This window comes from Lineus longissimus, chromosome 18 (assembly GCF_910592395.1).
Source record: "Lineus longissimus chromosome 18, tnLinLong1.2, whole genome shotgun sequence".
Lineage (NCBI taxonomy): Eukaryota > Metazoa > Nemertea > Pilidiophora > Heteronemertea > Lineidae > Lineus > Lineus longissimus.
Genome location: NC_088325.1, coordinates 15,259,482 through 15,277,626, shown reverse-complemented (window position 1 = coordinate 15,277,626; position 18,145 = coordinate 15,259,482). Strand labels below are relative to the sequence as shown.

General features: G+C 42.5%; 3 protein-coding genes across 6 annotated transcripts; 2 read left to right on the top strand and 1 right to left on the bottom strand.

The window, feature by feature from the left end:
• Window positions 1-83: 83 nt before the first annotated feature.
• Window positions 84-9,960, top strand: LOC135502339 (signal recognition particle receptor subunit alpha-like). Of its 2 annotated transcripts, XM_064795101.1 has the most exons (14): window positions 84-239; window positions 2,238-2,321; window positions 2,553-2,749; window positions 3,043-3,161; window positions 3,453-3,488; window positions 3,811-3,934; window positions 4,087-4,264; window positions 4,438-4,544; window positions 4,867-5,069; window positions 5,224-5,396; window positions 5,602-5,815; window positions 6,088-6,173; window positions 6,464-6,640; window positions 6,899-9,960. In XM_064795101.1, exons 1-14 carry the CDS (start codon window positions 123-125, stop codon window positions 7,022-7,024), a joined length of 1,941 nt encoding a protein of 646 aa, XP_064651171.1. In that variant the 5' UTR covers window positions 84-122; the 3' UTR covers window positions 7,025-9,960. The 2 variants fall into 2 exon arrangements, with proteins under 2 accessions (XP_064651171.1, XP_064651172.1); XM_064795102.1 differs by lacking the exon at window positions 3,453-3,488.
• Window positions 9,961-9,986: 26 nt separating this feature from the next.
• LOC135502345 (uncharacterized) lies at window positions 9,987-13,589 on the bottom strand. Its single transcript, XM_064795127.1, has 4 exons — window positions 13,469-13,589; window positions 12,764-13,036; window positions 12,214-12,313; window positions 9,987-11,975 (listed from the first exon to the last, which is right to left on the bottom strand). The coding sequence occupies exons 2-4, from the start codon at window positions 12,987-12,989 to the stop codon at window positions 11,288-11,290; spliced, it is 1,014 nt and encodes a 337-aa protein (XP_064651197.1). The 5' UTR covers window positions 12,990-13,036; window positions 13,469-13,589; the 3' UTR covers window positions 9,987-11,287.
• A 1,327-nt stretch (window positions 13,590-14,916) lies between these two features.
• LOC135502348 (succinate dehydrogenase cytochrome b560 subunit, mitochondrial-like) lies at window positions 14,917-17,698 on the top strand. 3 transcript variants are annotated; one of them, XM_064795130.1, is made up of 6 exons: window positions 14,917-15,087; window positions 15,544-15,585; window positions 15,877-16,038; window positions 16,278-16,339; window positions 16,713-16,876; window positions 17,331-17,698. In XM_064795130.1, exons 2-6 carry the CDS (start codon window positions 15,566-15,568, stop codon window positions 17,433-17,435), a joined length of 513 nt encoding a protein of 170 aa, XP_064651200.1. In that variant the 5' UTR covers window positions 14,917-15,087; window positions 15,544-15,565; the 3' UTR covers window positions 17,436-17,698. The 3 variants fall into 3 exon arrangements, with proteins under 3 accessions (XP_064651200.1, XP_064651203.1, XP_064651202.1); XM_064795133.1 differs by having other exon boundaries at window positions 14,937-14,955; XM_064795132.1 differs by lacking the exon at window positions 14,917-15,087 and adding an exon at window positions 15,126-15,390.
• The last annotated feature ends 447 nt before the right edge of the window (window positions 17,699-18,145 follow it).

Below are 18,145 nucleotides of genomic sequence, written 5' to 3'. Positions count from 1 at the left end.
AGAGTAAATTGGACCAATCAAATTGCAGAACAGGCATTCGGGTTTTTCCGATTTTTCCGTAAATGGCAACATTGCGTCAAACATTTAGCAGACCACGAAGATCTTCCAGAAAAACGAAGAAAATGTTGGATTTATTTACGATTTTCAGTAAAGGAGGGATTGTTTTATGGTGTTTTCAGGGCACCAGTCAGTTGTTCACACCCTCCGTGAACGCCCTGATCAAAAGTGTCATCCTCCAAGTGAGTAGTGTGATTTTGATTGCCGATTTTATTTAGCTTTTGTAAACATCTGGCCAAGTTAGTGAACGTGGTGACGTTGTTGTGTACGTTGGTGTACATAATGTACAGTATGTATATCAGGACGGGATATTTGTATCAAGGTATGTTCGTATGATGTTACAGGTAGAATGTTTGGGCACCCATGGTACCTATGGGTGTAACTGAACGTTGTAATGACTATGTCAGACAGACATAGGCCTCCGGGATTGCGTATCGACTATCGGGATCAGACCAGGTCATGAATGAAAAGTAGGCCTAGGCCTAAGTTGTGACTTGATTAATGATTGATTGAAAAACCATCCCATCTGGCCATCCAATCCCTGGATCTGGTTCCTTAATTCACAGTTCTCCGGTGGGGAGTTTAACACGAATGGATTGAGTTGCGCTAGGGTATGCAGGCTTATTGATAGCAGAATTTAGAGAAGTTCATTTTAAATGTTCTTGTGGTTTCCGACTCGAAGAGTCCCAATGACAATGTGGCCACTGCAATAAAAAAAAACCCACTTGGATTTGATCCTGGGGATTTGACATCTTACTTGTTTAGTTATAGAGAACCCTTCTATGTAGGCCCTATTCTACTCTCTACCCCCAGAAAATGTGAAGACCTCTTGGCAGTATTGTTTACTGTGTACTGACCAGTTCATATGCAGTGCAGGGCTTGATATGACCCCCAAAAAGTGCCTTTTGAAGCATGAAACTTTGGCCAAGGACCCTTACATTTGAAACTGTCTGGGGTTTCAGAGGGAATTCAATGATATCAATCAACTTCAAGCCCCCTGTTTTTGTCTTTGAACTACATGGTTTTCCTTACAGATTGGCCACTCTGCAATAGGAGTGTGATATGGTACACATTCCTCTCCAGCCTATGCTATTTTGAATTCAAGATCAGGCTTTTTCTGCCTCATTCCCTCCCAAACAAAAATCGCTAAATAATAAATTGATTGACTACTTTGTCATCATATTGATCCACTCCGATCATTATACTTCCCATTTGATCCCACTGTCTTGGAGAATATTCCAGAATTAAGAGATAAATGAGCTTTTTATTCTGTTGTAATTGACCTTTTTATCTATCGATATGTTTGTTATAAATCAATAGAATTTTCTTTTTGTTGATGTAGTGCATTGTCAAGTGAGAGTTATTTCTGTTCTGCAGTCTTTATTTCTCAATGTTTTGACTTTTTTTGATGGTGCTCTCAGATGAAAGACCGATTTGCTCTCCCGTTACCTAGTGATGCTCAATAAACACAAACATAGCCTCGGGCATCACCTGGAAAAAATAGTGCTGACTTAGGGTTTGGGAGAATATTCATAGGTTATTCTGTCATGTCATGAGCATTATGATTGGGCAAGGTATCATGAAACTCAATGGAATCTAATACTTTAACTTGTTGTATGAGGCCTGTACATGTGATGAAATGTTCATGCTGTTTGCTTGTTTGGGCAAAATAGTACTTCCATAGCTGTCATTTTTGTGAGCACATACCGCTGTACCAGGGTAGGGAGACCTTAGCAGATGTGTAAAAAGTCCTTAGAAATTAACTGGGAGTGCAGTGGGAGTGTTGAGATAAATTCATGTAAAAAGTGAATGTGCTGGGGGAACCTTCTCTGGCTCACGATGTTTCTGGTTTGTGGTGTCCGATGACTGCATCAACTGTCCCACTCTTGAATGAATCTGTTTATTCCTGGATTATTCCCTGGCACTCATTTGCCTCAGCGCCTCGCAATCATTCCCTAACTTGGTGATTTCAACATGAAACATGCTTAGCCTGAGGCTGTTCATTTCTTTTGATAAACATAAAGTCATAATGATCATGATCATGTTGTGATGATCACAAACACTGAACAGGGGACAATTAGAACAGCGATCATGGGTTTACTTTTGCTACTGTTCAATCAATCAACAGTAAAATCAATCAGTGATGCCTGTTCATTTTTCTTTGTCACTTGTGTTTTTAGGAGAGAGGTGGTAACAATGCCTTCACCCATGAAGCGCTGACACTCAAGTATAAACTCGACAATGAGTTTGAGCTGGTTTTTGTGGTAAGTCCGGTCATTTGACATGTTAGAAGTTATGTATCATAAAAACATAGTTTGTTTTCATGACCAGCCATGTTGGAGAGTAGAACAATGATTTGTCCTCCCTGACTTTACTGAATCAAATTCTGTCATGATCATTTGAGATTGCAGCATGGCATGGTGTCTAGGTCATGGTGAGATTGGCACATTATTTGATCAATTTCAATCAGACATGTTTTCATTTCCTACCTAAAGGTGGCTTACCAGAAGATATTACAGTTATCGTACGTTGATAAATTCTTGAACGACATACAAATGGAGTTTAGAAACAAGTACAAGGATGACCTATCGCAAGGAAAGATTTCTCGGAATTTTGACGATTTTACGGATCTATTCGTGAAGATGTTGAAAGAGGCGGAGAGTATGGACAGGAAGGTGGCCAAAAAGCCGAGGTGAGACTTTCTTTGTCTGATAGTGATGGTAGAGTTGCCTTGGAAATGAACTTTGGATGAGTACTCTTCCTGACCCTGTATCTCCATTGTCCATGAAAAAAAGGCAAAAAAACATGCCTCCACACCTTTAGAATTAATATTTACTAATCCTGTGTAAAATCAACTTAGGGGTCAGCCTATTGGTGTCCTAGAGCGGTTTATTTGCTGGATGAGTGATGGAAAGACATAACGTACTGGCAACCTTCCAACTCATTGAATGGTCTCTTTCACGGGCGTCTCATTAACGTTTTCAGGCAGATGCGTACATTTGAAGATTCCCAGAAGTCTCAGAAGACGGTTGCATCGATGATCGAGAACAAGAAGGATGATGGGAAGGGCAAAGGCAAGGAGAATAAAAAGAACAGACCAGCAGGTATGTGACTCGGAATAAGCAAACACCAAGGATAAACTTAGGTGCACTTGTGCTGGATAACTTATGACACATCCTTTTTGATTTGAGGTGAGCCTCCACCAAGGCAGAGGACCCTTTTCCTGGAAGATATCATGATATCAAATACTTGAATGAATTATATTGACATGGTCATCAACATTCTAAGACTATTTCACATGGACATAAATTTTGTCTTTATTTTTTTTTGTGTACCACAAGGACTATGTGGTCCGGCCTAAATCCTGATCCTAACCAGATAAATAATGTTTTCAGATAATGTGACTGAGATTAAAAATCTCCAAAATGTTTGTAAGTTGGTTTTTTCTCTGGCAGTGGTAGTTTTTCTCAGGGCTGGGTGGAAGGTATGCTTGCTGTGCAGTTGTTGATGTCATATGTGTTATTGTAGAGTTGGCTTATCACATACAGCTGGTGTCTGCCCTACATGTTTGAATGTAAATTGAAAAGGCTAGTCAGGTCTCCTAGCGCACCTGATAAAAGGGTGACATCAAACACACCACATTTGAATTGTCCACCAGCAGATCTAAAGCATTCGACCTCCTGGTGAAAAGCGCAAGTCCACCCAGGTTGTTTATCATTTGGTTAAGTTTGAGAGCCCTTTTTTGTCTCTTAGCTCCGCCCAGTAAACCTAAAGAAGAGCAACCCCTGAAAGCCGTCAATGGGGACCTGGAAGATGATATCGCCAAGAGGCGTGAGGAGTTCTTCAAGAAGAAGATGAAGAAGACAGGCGATAAGAGGTTTGTTTGTTACTCTTATTCCTCATTGTGGTTACTGCTTATGTCGGAGCAACCGGGCCAGCTTGGTGTGCGTTGTATGATGAGTCCTTGGCTGAGTCTTAGACACCGCCTGGTGAATGCTGATGCTCATCAAGTGTGTCTTTATCTTTCAGCAAGGCGAAGAAAGTAGATGACGCTCCGGTGGAGGTGCCCAAGAAAAAAGGGAAAGAATTACGCAAATGGGACAAAGCTGGGACGGCCAAGGAGGGGAAGGCGTTGGACTTCAGTCAGCCGGGGGAGGAGAATGGGGCTGCGGAAAATGGAGAGTATATCGTCCCCGATGAGGAAGCGGTAAGTTGGGTCCCTCAGTCATTTGATTGTGTTCTGAGTTATGTGTCCTGCAGACATACCTTAAGTTGTCATTTGTGCCAGACGTTGTTAAAGTACACAGAGGAGAAAGGGGTGGTTACTTCCAGTAATATTACCATAATGTTACCATAACCATAACGTCTTGGTGTTTTCAGCTGTCGTTGATCGGTCAGATGAAGGGGGGTTTGAAAGATCTCGATACAGAGAGCTCCTCAGAGGAGGAGGAAGAGGAGGAGGAGGAGGAGGTGACCTCCAAAAAAGGGTGCGTCATTATATTTGTGTGGTTGAATGGTTGTCCAGAATTTTAGCTTGTTTAAAAAACCTTTGCAAAACCTGTTCTTGTGTCTTGAATTGATAGCAAACTGGAGGTATTAGCTCTCTCTCCTAACACTGTGTCATAGTGTGGGTGAAGCTAAGATATTGACGAAAACCAAGGCGTTTGGCCATGGTTGTGGCAGATATGACAGCTCTATCTGAGCATTGAAAGGAGTGTTTGGTTTTAAGATGATCACTCAAGAGCAAACGACTCGATTTTCTTCCCTCTGTTTGGAACTCTGTATTCATTCTTTACATTTCCCTTCCAGTGCTAGTCAGAAGAAAGGTGGATGGTTCACCGCATTGAAAAGCATGGTTGGTTCAAAGAGCCTCACACAGGAGGACGTCGCGCCAGGCCTTGCAAAGATGAAAGACCATCTCATCTCTAAAAACGTTGCAGCTGATATTGCTGATAAATTGTGCCAATCTGTCTCCACGAAGCTGGAGGGGAAAGTTCTGGGAACTTTTAGTGGTAAGTTTTTGTTTGTTCTTCATGTTTGTGGACAAGTTCTTTTATAGTCTGTTACAAATAGGCTGTCAGACTAGAGTGGTGCAGTGATTGACCAATGTATGAAATTATCATCAACTGCTGCGATGTTAATGTGACTTATTCCTTTCACTTTAAGGTATTAACTCGACTGTCAAACAGACCGTGCAGGAATCCTGCGTCCAGATTCTCTCGCCGAAACGTCGTATTGATATCCTGCGTGACGCGATGGAAGCCAAGCAACAGAAGCGGCCATTTTCTATTGTGTTCTGCGGGGTCAACGGTGTGGGGAAGTCGACCAACCTTGCTAAGGTATGCTATAGAGGGCAGCACCAGATAGCTTTGAGTGATAAATCACATACATCACTCTTAGAAGATTGTACATCAGACAGTGCATGTCTTTATGAGGTCAGCTCAGGGCTAACATTGAAGATGTTTCTCTGGTGATTCCATCAACATTAAACTTGAAAAACTATAAGAACTGTCACCACTGTCATATGACTGACCATCTTTTCAGATTGCATTCTGGTTGGTTGAGAATAACTTCCGTGTTCTGATTGCCGCATGTGATACGTTCCGTGCCGGTGCGGTAGAGCAGCTGCGTACTCACACGCGTAAACTGAATGCTCTGCACCCTGCACAGGCCCACAATGGCATGAACATGGTCCAGCTCTATGAGAAAGGTTATGGCAAGGACGCTGCTGGCATAGCTATGGAGGCCGTTAACTTTGGTGAGTATGGAGATCTATGTTAATGTATTTTGACCAGTAGGCTTTGATCACTGAAAAGTATTCCTATTCCGAAGGCTGTTGGCTGATTCTGCAGTTCTCACTGCTCCTTGATATCTGTTTAGTTGAAGGGGACATGTGTGATGTTAGAATCTATGCAGATTTTGTATCAGTTGAACATAAGACACCATGAAGCACAAGGTCATATGAACCTTGTGTTGGACATATTACAAGTGTGTCAGATGTTGACAACTTATGAGTTTTGACTTTTTCAGCTCGTGATTGTAAATTGGATGTGGTATTGGTGGATACTGCTGGTCGTATGCAGGACAACGAACCATTGATGAGAGCTCTAGCTAAGGTACAGACTTTTGGGTCGACCTATTGCTATATTTAGGTTGACAGAGCAGCCACTGTGAGAGATTAGGATCTTGTGCACTCATTGTACATATGCTGGTATTTTGCCCGTGTGGAGTCATTTTGCTATTTCATGTGGAGACCGCTCTTGTTTTGTGGTATGTGACCCATCGCACCAAAATGGATAGTAAGTCAAATTTGGGGCATATGGCGTAAAGTTGTATGACTTGTACGATGTAACTCCCTCACACCTCTGATTAACAATCTCTAAAACTGATCCACCTGGTGTTACAGCTGATCAAGGTGAACCAGCCGGATCTTGTGTTGTTTGTTGGCGAGGCTCTGGTTGGGAACGAGGCTGTGGATCAGCTGATGAAGTTTAACCAGGCGCTGGCCGATCACTCCAACATGACCAACCCAAGGTTGATAGACGGTATTGTCCTCACTAAGTTTGATACTATTGACGATAAGGTAAGGCCTGATAAATCATCTCACTCTCCCGTGGGGAGGTTTAAGGGTGGTGATGCCACTTAGCATTCTTCCTTGTGTGGTAATGATAGGCTTGATTTCAACTTGGAGAATTGTTATGTCAAGAATCCGAGAGGCCTTCCAACTTACATGTATCAAGCTGGCCTGTCCTGGACTGCTCCAGGAAAGGAAAAACCATTTCATTGAATTTACCACTCAGTTTTGTTTCATGAGTATGATATCATTGTATTTGTATTTCAGGTGGGTGCTGCCATCTCAATGACCTACACCACCGGACAACCGATCGTCTTCGTGGGAACTGGTCAGACTTACACGGACCTGAAGAACCTCAACACCAAGGCTGTAGTGCATGCCTTGCTCAAGTAAACAGGGGGGCTTCAAGTTTTACTCTTCCTTGAAAAATGATTTTAGATTGCTTGTCAAAAGGTACCACAAAAAGACCCCTTGATATTTTTGTTTGTCAACGTGCATACCTTGTCCTCAAAATCAAGTACGGGGCTGGGAAAGTTTTGAAGGAAAGTAGATTAAAGTGGAAGATTTGCTGAAAATGTTGTTACCATTATAAAGACCCGCAATGTTATGTGGTGTGATTACTTACTTTCAAAGTGTTGTCAGCCTGTTCAAACCTTCAGACCTCCTGTTCTTCTTACCGCTTGGTTTGCCACTCCAGGAGAGGGATATTGTTGTGTTCCAAATAATTAGATTTATGATTAGAGCAAAGACATACATGTATAAAATCTATCTGTTATTGTAATTTTGAATGTTTTTATAATCACTAGGGGCAATAAAACTGTATATCAGGACTTTTGATGGTGAATCACGTGATATACCTATGAAACTATATGGGTCATGCTGTAAATAAATGTTTGGTCGGTAGTGACTCCCATGTTCTCCCTAGACAAGTTTCAAGTGTGACTTAAATGATGGCCAGCAGTCTACCATACCAAACTGTTTATGTATAGTCCACTTGCTGGTTATGTATAAACAGTCCACTTGCTGGTTATGTATAAACAGTCCACCAGATGTTTATGTATAAACAGTCCACTTGCTGTTTATGTATAAACAGTCCACTTGCTGTTTATTTATAAACAGTCCACCAGATGTTTATGTATAAACAGTCCACTTGCTGTTTATGTATAAATAGTCCACTTGCTGTTTATGCATAAACAGTCCACCAATCATTTTGCACATTTATGAACAGTCTATTATACCAACTGTTCATGTACACTTTAAGATGTATATCTGTGCGCCCCCAATACATGACCTATGTTTCAATACATTGATGATGGCCAGCAGTAATTGGGGCTACCTCTATAACTCTTCTCTTGAATTCATATCTGGTGACTGGTTGGATGTTAGGTTACACGTATCTTTGATTTAGGTGTAGGCAGTGCCTTTTTTAGCTCACCTCTTAGCAGAGGTGAGCTTATCCCATACCGTGGCGTCCGTCGTCCGTCGTCGTCGTCGTCGTCGTCGTCCGTCGTCGTCCGTCGTCCGTTAGCAGGGCACGTTTCGTAACTGTTAGAGCTATTGAGTTGAAACTTGGTACACATGTACCCTTATGTAATGACACCTTGGAGACTAAGTTTCGGTCCGATTCGTTTCATGGTTTGGCCACCAGGGGGCCAAACGTTAAAAGTGAAAATATGCAATATCTCCCTTAATAGTAGTCGGGAAATTTTGAAAAAAATATGGTAGGTACTTCTAGCAAAGGTGCATCATATATCCTCCGGGTTTTTGATTTGACCTCCTTTTCAAGGTCACAGAGGTCAAATGGTGTAAATTGGCCGTTAGGATGTAACGATGGCACGTTTCTAAACTACAATGACTATTGATACCAAATTTGGTACACATTTACCCCTTAGTCAGGTGATCTCAGGGACCGAAGTTTGGTCCAATATGATTCATTACTTGACCACCAGGGGGCAAAATCCAAAAACCTTAAAAATGCGATTATTCCTTAACTTCTTGCCCGATTGCCACCAATTTGATATCATGGGTACATCTAACCACCATACAGTATATGTCACACAGGTTTGTAATTTGACCTTCTTGTCAAGGTCACAGAGGTCAAATGGCGTAAATTCGCCGTCAGGCCGTAACTATGGCACGTTTCTTAACAGCAATGACTATTGATCACAAATTAAGTACACATGTACCCCTTGGTCAGGTGATCTTAGGTACCGAAGTTTGGTGCAATCTGATTTGCCGTTTGGCCTCCAGGGAGGGGGCCAAATCCTAAATTCTTCAAAATGCCATTATTCCTAGCAATGACTTGCCCGATTGGCACCAATTTTATATCATAGGTACATCTAATTCTAACAACCATTCAATGTGTCACCCGGGTCTTCTTTGATTTGACCTACTTTTCAAGGTCACAGAGGTCGAATGTACTGTAAATTGGCCATTTGGGGAAATTGTAATTGCTTGGACCTACATCAAACCTAACACTACATGACACAATACCATGCTCTTTATCCATCTTTCCTCCACATGAGGTGAGCACAATGGCCCTGGCCATTTCATTATTTCATTACATTGGGATTTTCTATTCCATTGGCATGATATTTGTTGAATTCGGGGATGCGAGGATATCATAGATTGTTTCACTCTTAGGTTTTGATAGCTTGAAATCAAATTGTGTGTCATATTGAATGTATTTTAAATCATAAGATTTGAAGTGGGTGAAGGTCAAATCAGTTGTTTTAAGTTTCTCGAATTTCACATAGATAATGTGAAGGCTTATTTCATTGATTCCAAGATACAGTTCACCAGGTGATGTAACTGTCTGTTTATAAGGTGACATGATGAAAGGATACTCGATAATGCTTGTGTGTATTACACCGGTCAATAAATGTCTCAATCCCATCCGAATGGTCAAGGCGAGTACCTGCACTTTCCAACATTTGAGAATAAATGGCAGTATTTGAGTGGGCATTGAATCAAACAAAGTAAAATTGAAGAAGGTAGTATCTCCTCATCCGATATTCTATAACAGTCTGGAGTGACTGCCTTTTTCCCTTGTGTCCTGGGACCAGAGGAGATCCCTATCTCCATGGCTGTATCGCCAGAAATAACATGGACTTGAATATGAAGTGGAGCAGATTCAATAGTGTTACAAATGACCAATAGGTGGAGTGCACCAGATTTTTCTGCCGTTTACCATTGCAGGGCTGAGGGTTTCTTTTGAAGGGTGACATCTTCATTGAGGGCGACTAATTACCCGTTGCCAAGACATTGATTGTCTGGTGTGTACTCTCTGTACATTCAAATGATGAAATAAATCTTATTTATTGGTACAAGATGACTCTGTCTCATTTATTTGGGAGTCGAACCTAAGACGTACAGGAAGTTAAGACAAGGCTCCTATTCCAGCCTAAAGAAAAGAGGCATAATGATCTTCTGATGGATCAATGGGTAAGAATGTAGCGCAGGGATTAGTTCCTGAAACGTCCTCAGCCAGCTTGAAGTCTTATTAACAGGGCGACCGAGCAGATCGATGCCCCGAACTAGCTGCACTAAAAGTTGGTGGTTTCATTGCCCCCTCATTATTATAAATGCGAGGTCAAAGTTCAAGTCTTGGTTCTTTCTATTCTGCATCATACATGTACTATAATACTCAAAAACATAAGTCAACACAAGTCATGAGAGCAAGGTCCCAGTCCTAACCTGGATCAATGGTATCATAGCTGAGTTCCCACGAAAGGATGGAATAACCATCGGAATCACTTAGGCTACAGGTAATTCCAACTGTATTTGGAACACTTCATTCCTCGGACAAAAGCCCACTGATTTGGTTGTACCATGGAAATGACGGACAATGGAACAACCAACCTCTGCCAGCTGGTTATCAGATCTCACGAGACTGGCAGTACCCAATATCTACCGGACAACTCTTTAAGTACAACTCGAGTACTTTGGGACCACAGTCAAAGAAGACAGGTGAATCCTCCCAAAGTCCTTTCTCTCATGCAGAACGTGCCACCAAAAAGACATCAATATATACATAAAAATACTTGATTTGATCAATCTGTCTACAGTGTAATTTTGGAAAGAAGCCCTCAAATGCGTTGTTAGTCCCTGTTTGCTTTTGAATGGGGCTTGGCGCAAGGCGTTCGGGCGCGATTCATACTGGGCATGCGCTTCTATAGGCCCGAGATCCGCTCGAAATCGAACGCGTTAAATAGGTGATTCGTTTGGCTGACCCTTTCTTTCTTATCCGCAAGCCCGGGAGACGGTGGGAAATGGACGAGGGTATGCCTCCCGCCCAAAGTCGTCTACACAGCCTTTGTGAAGTGGCTTGTGTTGGTATCAAAGGCCCCCGATTGTGATTGGGGTTGGCCACGGTGGCGATAAATTCTTTTAATATTATGCTTCTGCTTCTCGCACATTTTGCAATATTCTGTCATATTTCGATAAATAGCGATATTGTGTAATTTTCAGAATTTTTAGAAATATTAACTTTTTAATGCTTCTAGCAGCCAGGCCCATTGTGTCATTGGATGGCACATCTAGAGAAGACCTGTCAGACCCTGAAGAAATAATTGTGTACCCTGGAGAGAAAACCCTTACGAAAATGATCAGTGATTCACGATTGTGAAATCTGATTTAACCATGGTGAATTCGCTGTCAATCCGATTCTGCCCTAGACGACGTCTTGAGCATAGTCACCGGCTTTGAGAGTAAAGGGTGGTTCAAAATATCATACACTTCTTCGTCACAGTTGCTGTGAGAACGTCCGATACCGACTCCGCTCTCGCTTTTTAGCCTTGTCTCTGGGGTAGACGGGTTGGGTCCACTGAGAGTGCCATACGGGCTGATCCCTGTGTCGAGTCTTTTCTGGTCCAGAGTCTGCGTCTTCAACATGGTCTCCGGCTTCGACAAAAGGGGGCACTTGAGCTTGTCGTACACATCTTCTTCGACCACGGACGAGTTGCTCTCACCCTGGAACGTGGCCGAATGTACATTACCCTTCACCTGCCCAGCCGCCGATTTCGGTTGAAGGAAGAACGTTTGTCTCACTTCACAGTAGGTTCCCTCCCCGCCATTTCTCCCCGATCTTGGCGTTTTTAAAATTCCCATTGTGTTGCCATCTGCTCCCGATTCGCATTTCACTGAATGCAGTCTCGAATCCTGGGGTTCCGAATAGGCATGGAACGTCTCCCTGTCACCTGATTCCGTTTCCCTGTCGCGTAATTTGAAGTCTGCTGGTTCAGAATATTGTCCAACGTCCGCGCACATCGTCTTCTGCTTGCTGACCTGTCCACCAACATCCTCCATCTCGATCTCTTGTCGCCCGTGCCTCTTTTCACGCTGCCTGTAAAGAAAGTTGGATCACTTTTTCATTGACCATTGAATGAAACAATCGGTTAAGTGTTAAATGACACCAGAAGACGTCCGCTACGTCAGATTCCACAATAGCTGCTGTTAACCGCTCGTCTCCCCGACATAGAGGAAGGACGCGCGATCAGGATGACAAAATTGACTGCATGGGAGTCTAGTCAGGATGGGCTTTACTCCATTCGCGATGTAACTTTACAAAAAGTCATGCTCACCTTTTTACCAGGATCGGTACAAAGACGAGATGGAGCACAGCATAGACGACCACCAAGACGGGAGCGAAGACCGGCCAGAAGATTACATGTACAGCTGGATCTGGAGAAGAAACCTTCAAATGATAAAGAAGCAGAAGTTCCCCTTCAATTCAGCTTCTGTAACATTTAGGATTAACTGTTCACATAAATGGCATCAAGTTATAAGCTTACATGTTTTAGATTTGACATAATTTAGAGCCCGTCCATATAAGAGGGTGGTTTCAGACGGATCTTGGCGACGGAGAGACAGTTTAATAATCACTGAGCAGCCATTGATGTTACACAAGTTGATTTTCGAAAGATCGCTGCCGAATACTAGCCTACTTAATTCAAGGCGAATGTGACCTTTTCGTATCGAAGAAATAGTTTCATTGAAACCGATACAGTTTAGTTTAACTGAAGCTCCAACATCTTTAACGCAACACGATCACACCTTTTGTGACTTTGTCGCCTGCTTTATTCAGTCAAAAAAACATTTTTTACTTCATTTATCGGTTTTCGGATTGCTCACCTAATCGTGGCAACTGCTGGTTTCTGTGGCTTGGTGAGATCTTAGCCTTCTCTCCCTCACCAACTGCAATGGATTCGGTAGGTATAGAAGACACCACTGTCCCTTTTGCGGTTGAAAGGTTCCCAAGTGACATACCTTCCTCCGTCGTCGATGCAACGCTAGTGGTGCCTTTGTCCGGGGTTGTTGGTGTTGGTGTGGTGATGGTAGTTGTCGATGAGGTGGACATTGTTGTTCTTTCTATATTGCAACTCAGTTCCAAATCCCGGTCTAAAGCTAAGGGGAAAGGAGACACGTTGAAGAAATGACGGCGGGGACTTTTCTTGCCCGAGTAAGGTAAATGAGGGCATCATCATTGCCTACTCTCGTAACATATTTCAGTCTTGTCAGTCACGGACGTCTACAGAAAGATAACTCTGAAACGGTTGGTTGTGATCTTTGTATCTGGTGTGTTGTTGGCATATTGATTATGAACATGCAGAGACATTTGAGGACACAATGAACATGAATAAAAAAACATCTGCTCTCGGGAGAGCGCAGGACTCCCTGCGTTTTGGTCGCACTTGGCAGAAGTCGACCACTCACAATATGCTCATAGGGAACAGATCATTGAGAGAACAATCGATCGATGGCAAGCGCCAGAATTCGACATTATGAAGACTGGTGAAGAGATTGACCTAAGATTGTCATTTCTCTGAAGAAGCCTACCTATTAATCTGAACTTGAAGTGCCCGTAACCCGCATTTTCAGATTTGAACTCCACTTTGAAGCGATTCCTCGCAGTCCTTGTCTCATCTGTGAGCGTCTGCAGTCCGAAGGAATAGATCGCTTTGTCCCATATGAACTTAATCTTGTCATACGTTTTGTGCGAGTTGGCGATGTTACTTATTCGGACTTGTGTTGTCGTTTGAAAGTGGACTTCACAAAAACAATAGGTGCCTGCTTGGTATACCCAACCATCCGTGGAATCCATGTCGTCGTTTCTCAGTGGGTCGAAGATTAGGACACCGAGGAGTCCCTTCGGTACGGAGATAGTCTGGCGGGCGCACAGACTGTACGTTTTTTCTGGACCTGAATCCACTGAAACAAAAGACCATTGCTGACTTCATGATCAGACAAATATTATAGTTGTATAATTGGTGACGAATACACATAAGGATACAATAGACGGCTAAAGAGACCATGGCTTTTCGAAGGGAGAAACCGAGAAAACGGTGTCAATTGGTCTCTTAGCGTTCTCAAACAAGGGGGGAAAAAGGAAACACTCGAGGTTCACACCACAGGGTTTTGGTGATGAGGAAATCAGTTAGAATGCATTCAAGAAAGACTTACCAAATTTAAACGGCACAAACAGAAAGATTAACAAGTGAAATGACTTCATTGAGGATGTTTGCATTAGACGGATTTATTAATAAATGAGAATATCAAGTATTGCTGGGCCTTATATCAATTGCTCCGTTAATAGGCTTCGTGAACGTCAGAGTTAAAGGGAATATGACAGCCTCTCGTCAAAATTTCAAGGATCCCTCCTCATACTCATCGAAGTCACTTTCGTCGTCCTGGTCAACCCTTGTCCAGTCTGTCCCAGCTGCACCAATCCCCGCACCACTCTGCTGGTTCTGAGCCCCATTGCTTCACGTACAATGGAATCATACCGTCGCCTCTTGAGTTCATGAATACAAACTGTCCGTCTACCTTTAAGATCGAAGGAAACTATAGGAGTAGATCTTATAATTTCATATCCTCTCTAGAAGGCTTGAGATTACAGTTTGGAAGGAGCATATTGACACAAAAATAGGCCGTAGTCATTAGCGAACAGTATAGGCTATCGCTTCCTTATTGTTTTATGAGGAAAACCTCAGTTGACTAATTGGCAACCAGGATGCAAGCGTGCGCATTCTGCAGTATCGTGATGACATTTTTTCGCCTCCTATAGTTTCTGAACTGCCTGCTGCTGCAGCCATAAGTAATCAAGAATGTTGATGACTGCTTTTGTTGCAATGCGTATGCTAAATGGTAGCTCGGTCTCTGCCACGTGCTCGGCCGTGACCAGCGGTTATGACTTTTGAACACCCACCGGTTTCCCCAATAGTGGCACCACTGTCTAATCGTAACCAGCTATTACCCCCATCTTGACACTAGAGGCGCTGAGGCGCTCCCCAGCTGGTTATCGGACCCAACGACTCTTCTAGCTGGTTATCAATTCTATAACACTTAGTTCCATTTTCTACCGCTAGTCCTATTACGTAATCACTACTGTCCGATTTTAAAAGCAGTCGGATATTGATAAAAAAACTCCGTTTTGAAGCATATTCTGATTTAGAAAAGTATGATAAAAGGTTTTTGTTGAGTGTGTTTGATGTAAAGATCGTGTTTTGCATGGTATCTTCGCTGTTCTTTATCGAAAACAAGCCTAACGAGGAAAAAAGTGCCCAAGGAATGACCTCGACTGTTATTGTGTTAATTTCTCTGTGTACAAAATACACTAACACTAGGCCTAGCATTAAGCAATGCACCATACACTCTCTCTGTAGCATACGTTGTAAATGTATAGCGTATATACTTGCATGTCCGTACGAAGGCCTATTTTCATTCCTATTGTATTGCTTATCATCATGCTGATGCTCATGGCAAGTTGCTGATTATAGAGGGTGTCTCGAGAAAAGATGGAGCTGCAACCAATTTAGATGATGTACCAACAGTAGCCTAACAGTTCCGACTGTCGCCCTGCCACCGTCCCTCCCATCACTCTAAAGCTGAATTAATACTCTCTTGTTTTCCAGATTTCAGATATTCAATGCAGTTATGGCCTTGACACTTCTCAGGTTAGTAATATTGAGAGTTGCTGAGATGTTCAACATGAAAGAAGGGTTTGTCCATGCACACTCTTGGAAAACCTGTTGTCTTAGTGTTATTCAGCTCTTTTGACGTGGTATAAAACCACCGTGTAACATTTACCCTTAGCCTTACTGATACCAGTCTCGTAGTGATCTCTCTTTAAAAAAAAGTTAAAAAGTCTTAAAATCAAATATTTACTCTGTGCATAGTTACGCAGCTTGTTTTGGCCAGGTAAGTCAATCCATCAAAATATCAACAAAATTACCTTTCTATTCAAGGGCAGCCCGGGGTGCATCTTTGATGCGTCGGAGCACCTCACTAACGTTCCGAGCAGCGACAATCTCAATGAACCCGAAGTCTGTGGAGGAACAGAAGCAATTCTGGGAGAAAAATGAAGTTCGCCTCAAGCGTCCGATGTCACCGTATATGACAACATTCAAGTGAGTTTCTTGACTGAAGTTGCTTCGTGTATGCATGTATGGTAAACTCCTTTATGTTGGCCAATCATCATGCTGATCTACCGTCATTGTGCGTCCATCCTATGAAAGGAAGAGACATTAGGACTGCTGTTCCCCACCAGTAAGTCGGCCTGGCCAACCATATAATACATACAGTATAATAGCACTTTGAAAGTATCAACATGATAATTCCTTACATGACTATTTTTCTGTTGTTTCAGCTTTGGTTTCACCTCCGGACTGTCGATTATGAACAGGGCAACAGGGATGGCTTTAACTGGTAGTAAGTAATGTCATATCTATGAGGTAGCAAGAAGGTGCTTTCTTTACTTCCCTATATCTAAAGATCTTCATATTTCCTCTGAAATCCAAAGATGAAATGAGCGCTTGAGTCACAAGAGATTTTATGCATTTTCACAACAAAAAACAGTTCTTTTGGTTTGAATTGCTTTTATCAGAGGGATAAAACATAGTAGGCCAGAGGCTGTTTAAAGCCTTCTGGCTTGGTGTTTAAGTGAGTAAGTCTATTAGTGTACAACCTCGTACAGAGATGGATACAGTGGCCGCTACTTTTGTTAAATCATCCTGCTACTCCTGAGCAAATCAATTCTCTTTTCATACTGAATGAGACTTCATGTGTTGGCTTGTTCTTCCAGTCATCTACGTGCTTCCCCCGGCTGTCATCCTAGGATCCGGTGACTTTGCAAGTTATGCACACGTCTTGACCACCTTGCCAATGTCCTCTGCAATCATCTTTACCACCAAGTTGTTTATAGCGATGCCATTCGTTTACCATACATTGGCTGGTCTAAGGCACATGGTGAGTTCCCCACATTTGCTCTTGTGTGTATTTGTCAAGTGCCACTTTAGTTTGGCACCATTATGAATCATTCGACGCATTACTTGGTCTTCAACCTGGAGGAGTAGTTGATCCCATTTAAGGCCTACTCAGGTTTCTCACTTGTAATGGGTATTTTCCTTCTCCTGTCAGCAGCAGCCAGTTTTAGGTGTCATTCGAGGTTGCTTGCCAATGACCACAAGCACTGTGTCTGTGTCATGTGTTGCTACTATGAGTCTGACTCTTTATCACTACGCCATGCTGCCCGTCTGCTTGCGAATGAATCCCTTACTATTACTTACATGACTGCATATCTTGTTGTATGGTTGGACTGAATGAAACGTAGGTCCATTTCCTAAGGGTCTACTTCATTCACTGAGTGATGCATCTTTTTCACTTCCTCCAAATAATGATGTGTATCATTTTCTATCCACAGGCCTGGGATCTCGGATTTGGCTTCAAAATCAAGGAAGTCTACATGAGTGGCTACACATTAATCGCCGCCACTGTCGTTGGAAGTCTCGCACTTGCATTATTGTGATAAACAAGGACTGGATTATGACATTCAATTGTGTGTTTTCATTTTGGTTATGGGCATCATTGATCCGACGGAGAGCTAGCTGTGAGAGTATTTGGACCAACTCAGGGATGTTAGAAGACAATAATGCTCCTTTTCATGATGGCGTGAAACTTGTACATTTGCTCAGTGGAACTCATAGATGTTATTGACAGAAGAACCTTTCTTATATCAATGCTGTATCATCCTCTTGTACCTATAGTTACCAATAAAACATCCTGTTTTAATTTTGGTGTTTCATCATCATTCATTTCTGTGTGAATATAATGGTAATACCATGTAAAGTCATGTGATGAAAACATTGGAGTCCCTAACACTGTAGAGATTGACCAAGACCCAGTCTTAAACATGTTCGTGTGGACGTGGCCCCCCATTGTTGTTGTGACTTTGTCCTCAAGAGACCGGACAAGGAGGAGGAGCTGTTGATGCATCAGGTGGTTTGTCATAGGAGTGAAGGGTTTAAGGGACGAATTGTGACCATGCCATGAAATGGCTTTGCTCGAAAAAACTCTTCTCCAGTTCTGTTGCATGGTTGTCTTTGTACGCCCTTGAAGACCAAGTCACAATCGCTCCGAAAATACCAAGTGCTCGAACCAAGAATTTACAACATAGTCTTTGGAAGTAGGTTTCCCCATGGATGATGTTGTAATCAAACCACAATTGACCCAATGAAT

Excerpts from the sequence above, each read along its gene's own strand:
- LOC135502348 (XM_064795130.1), top strand. The coding sequence starts at position 15,566 with ATGGCCTTGACACTTCTCAG. Across the intron at positions 16,039-16,277 it reads CCGTATATGACAACATTCAA|CTTTGGTTTCACCTCCGGAC; the intron begins GTGAGTTTCTTG and ends CTGTTGTTTCAG. Across the intron at positions 16,340-16,712 it reads AGGGATGGCTTTAACTGGTA|TCATCTACGTGCTTCCCCCG; the intron begins GTAAGTAATGTC and ends TTGTTCTTCCAG.
- LOC135502339 (XM_064795101.1), top strand. The coding sequence starts at position 123 with ATGTTGGATTTATTTACGATTTTCAGTAAAGGAGGGATTGTTTTATGG. Across the intron at positions 2,750-3,042 it reads AAGGTGGCCAAAAAGCCGAG|GCAGATGCGTACATTTGAAG; the intron begins GTGAGACTTTCT and ends TAACGTTTTCAG. Across the intron at positions 5,397-5,601 it reads AGTCGACCAACCTTGCTAAG|ATTGCATTCTGGTTGGTTGA; the intron begins GTATGCTATAGA and ends CCATCTTTTCAG.
- LOC135502345 (XM_064795127.1), bottom strand. The coding sequence starts at position 12,989 with ATGTCCACCTCATCGACAACTACCATCACCACACCAACACCAACAACC. Across the intron at positions 12,314-12,763 it reads CCAGCAGTTGCCACGATTAG|ATCCAGCTGTACATGTAATC; the intron begins GTGAGCAATCCG and ends TTTCTTCTCCAG. Across the intron at positions 11,976-12,213 it reads GTACCGATCCTGGTAAAAAG|GCAGCGTGAAAAGAGGCACG; the intron begins GTGAGCATGACT and ends CTTTCTTTACAG.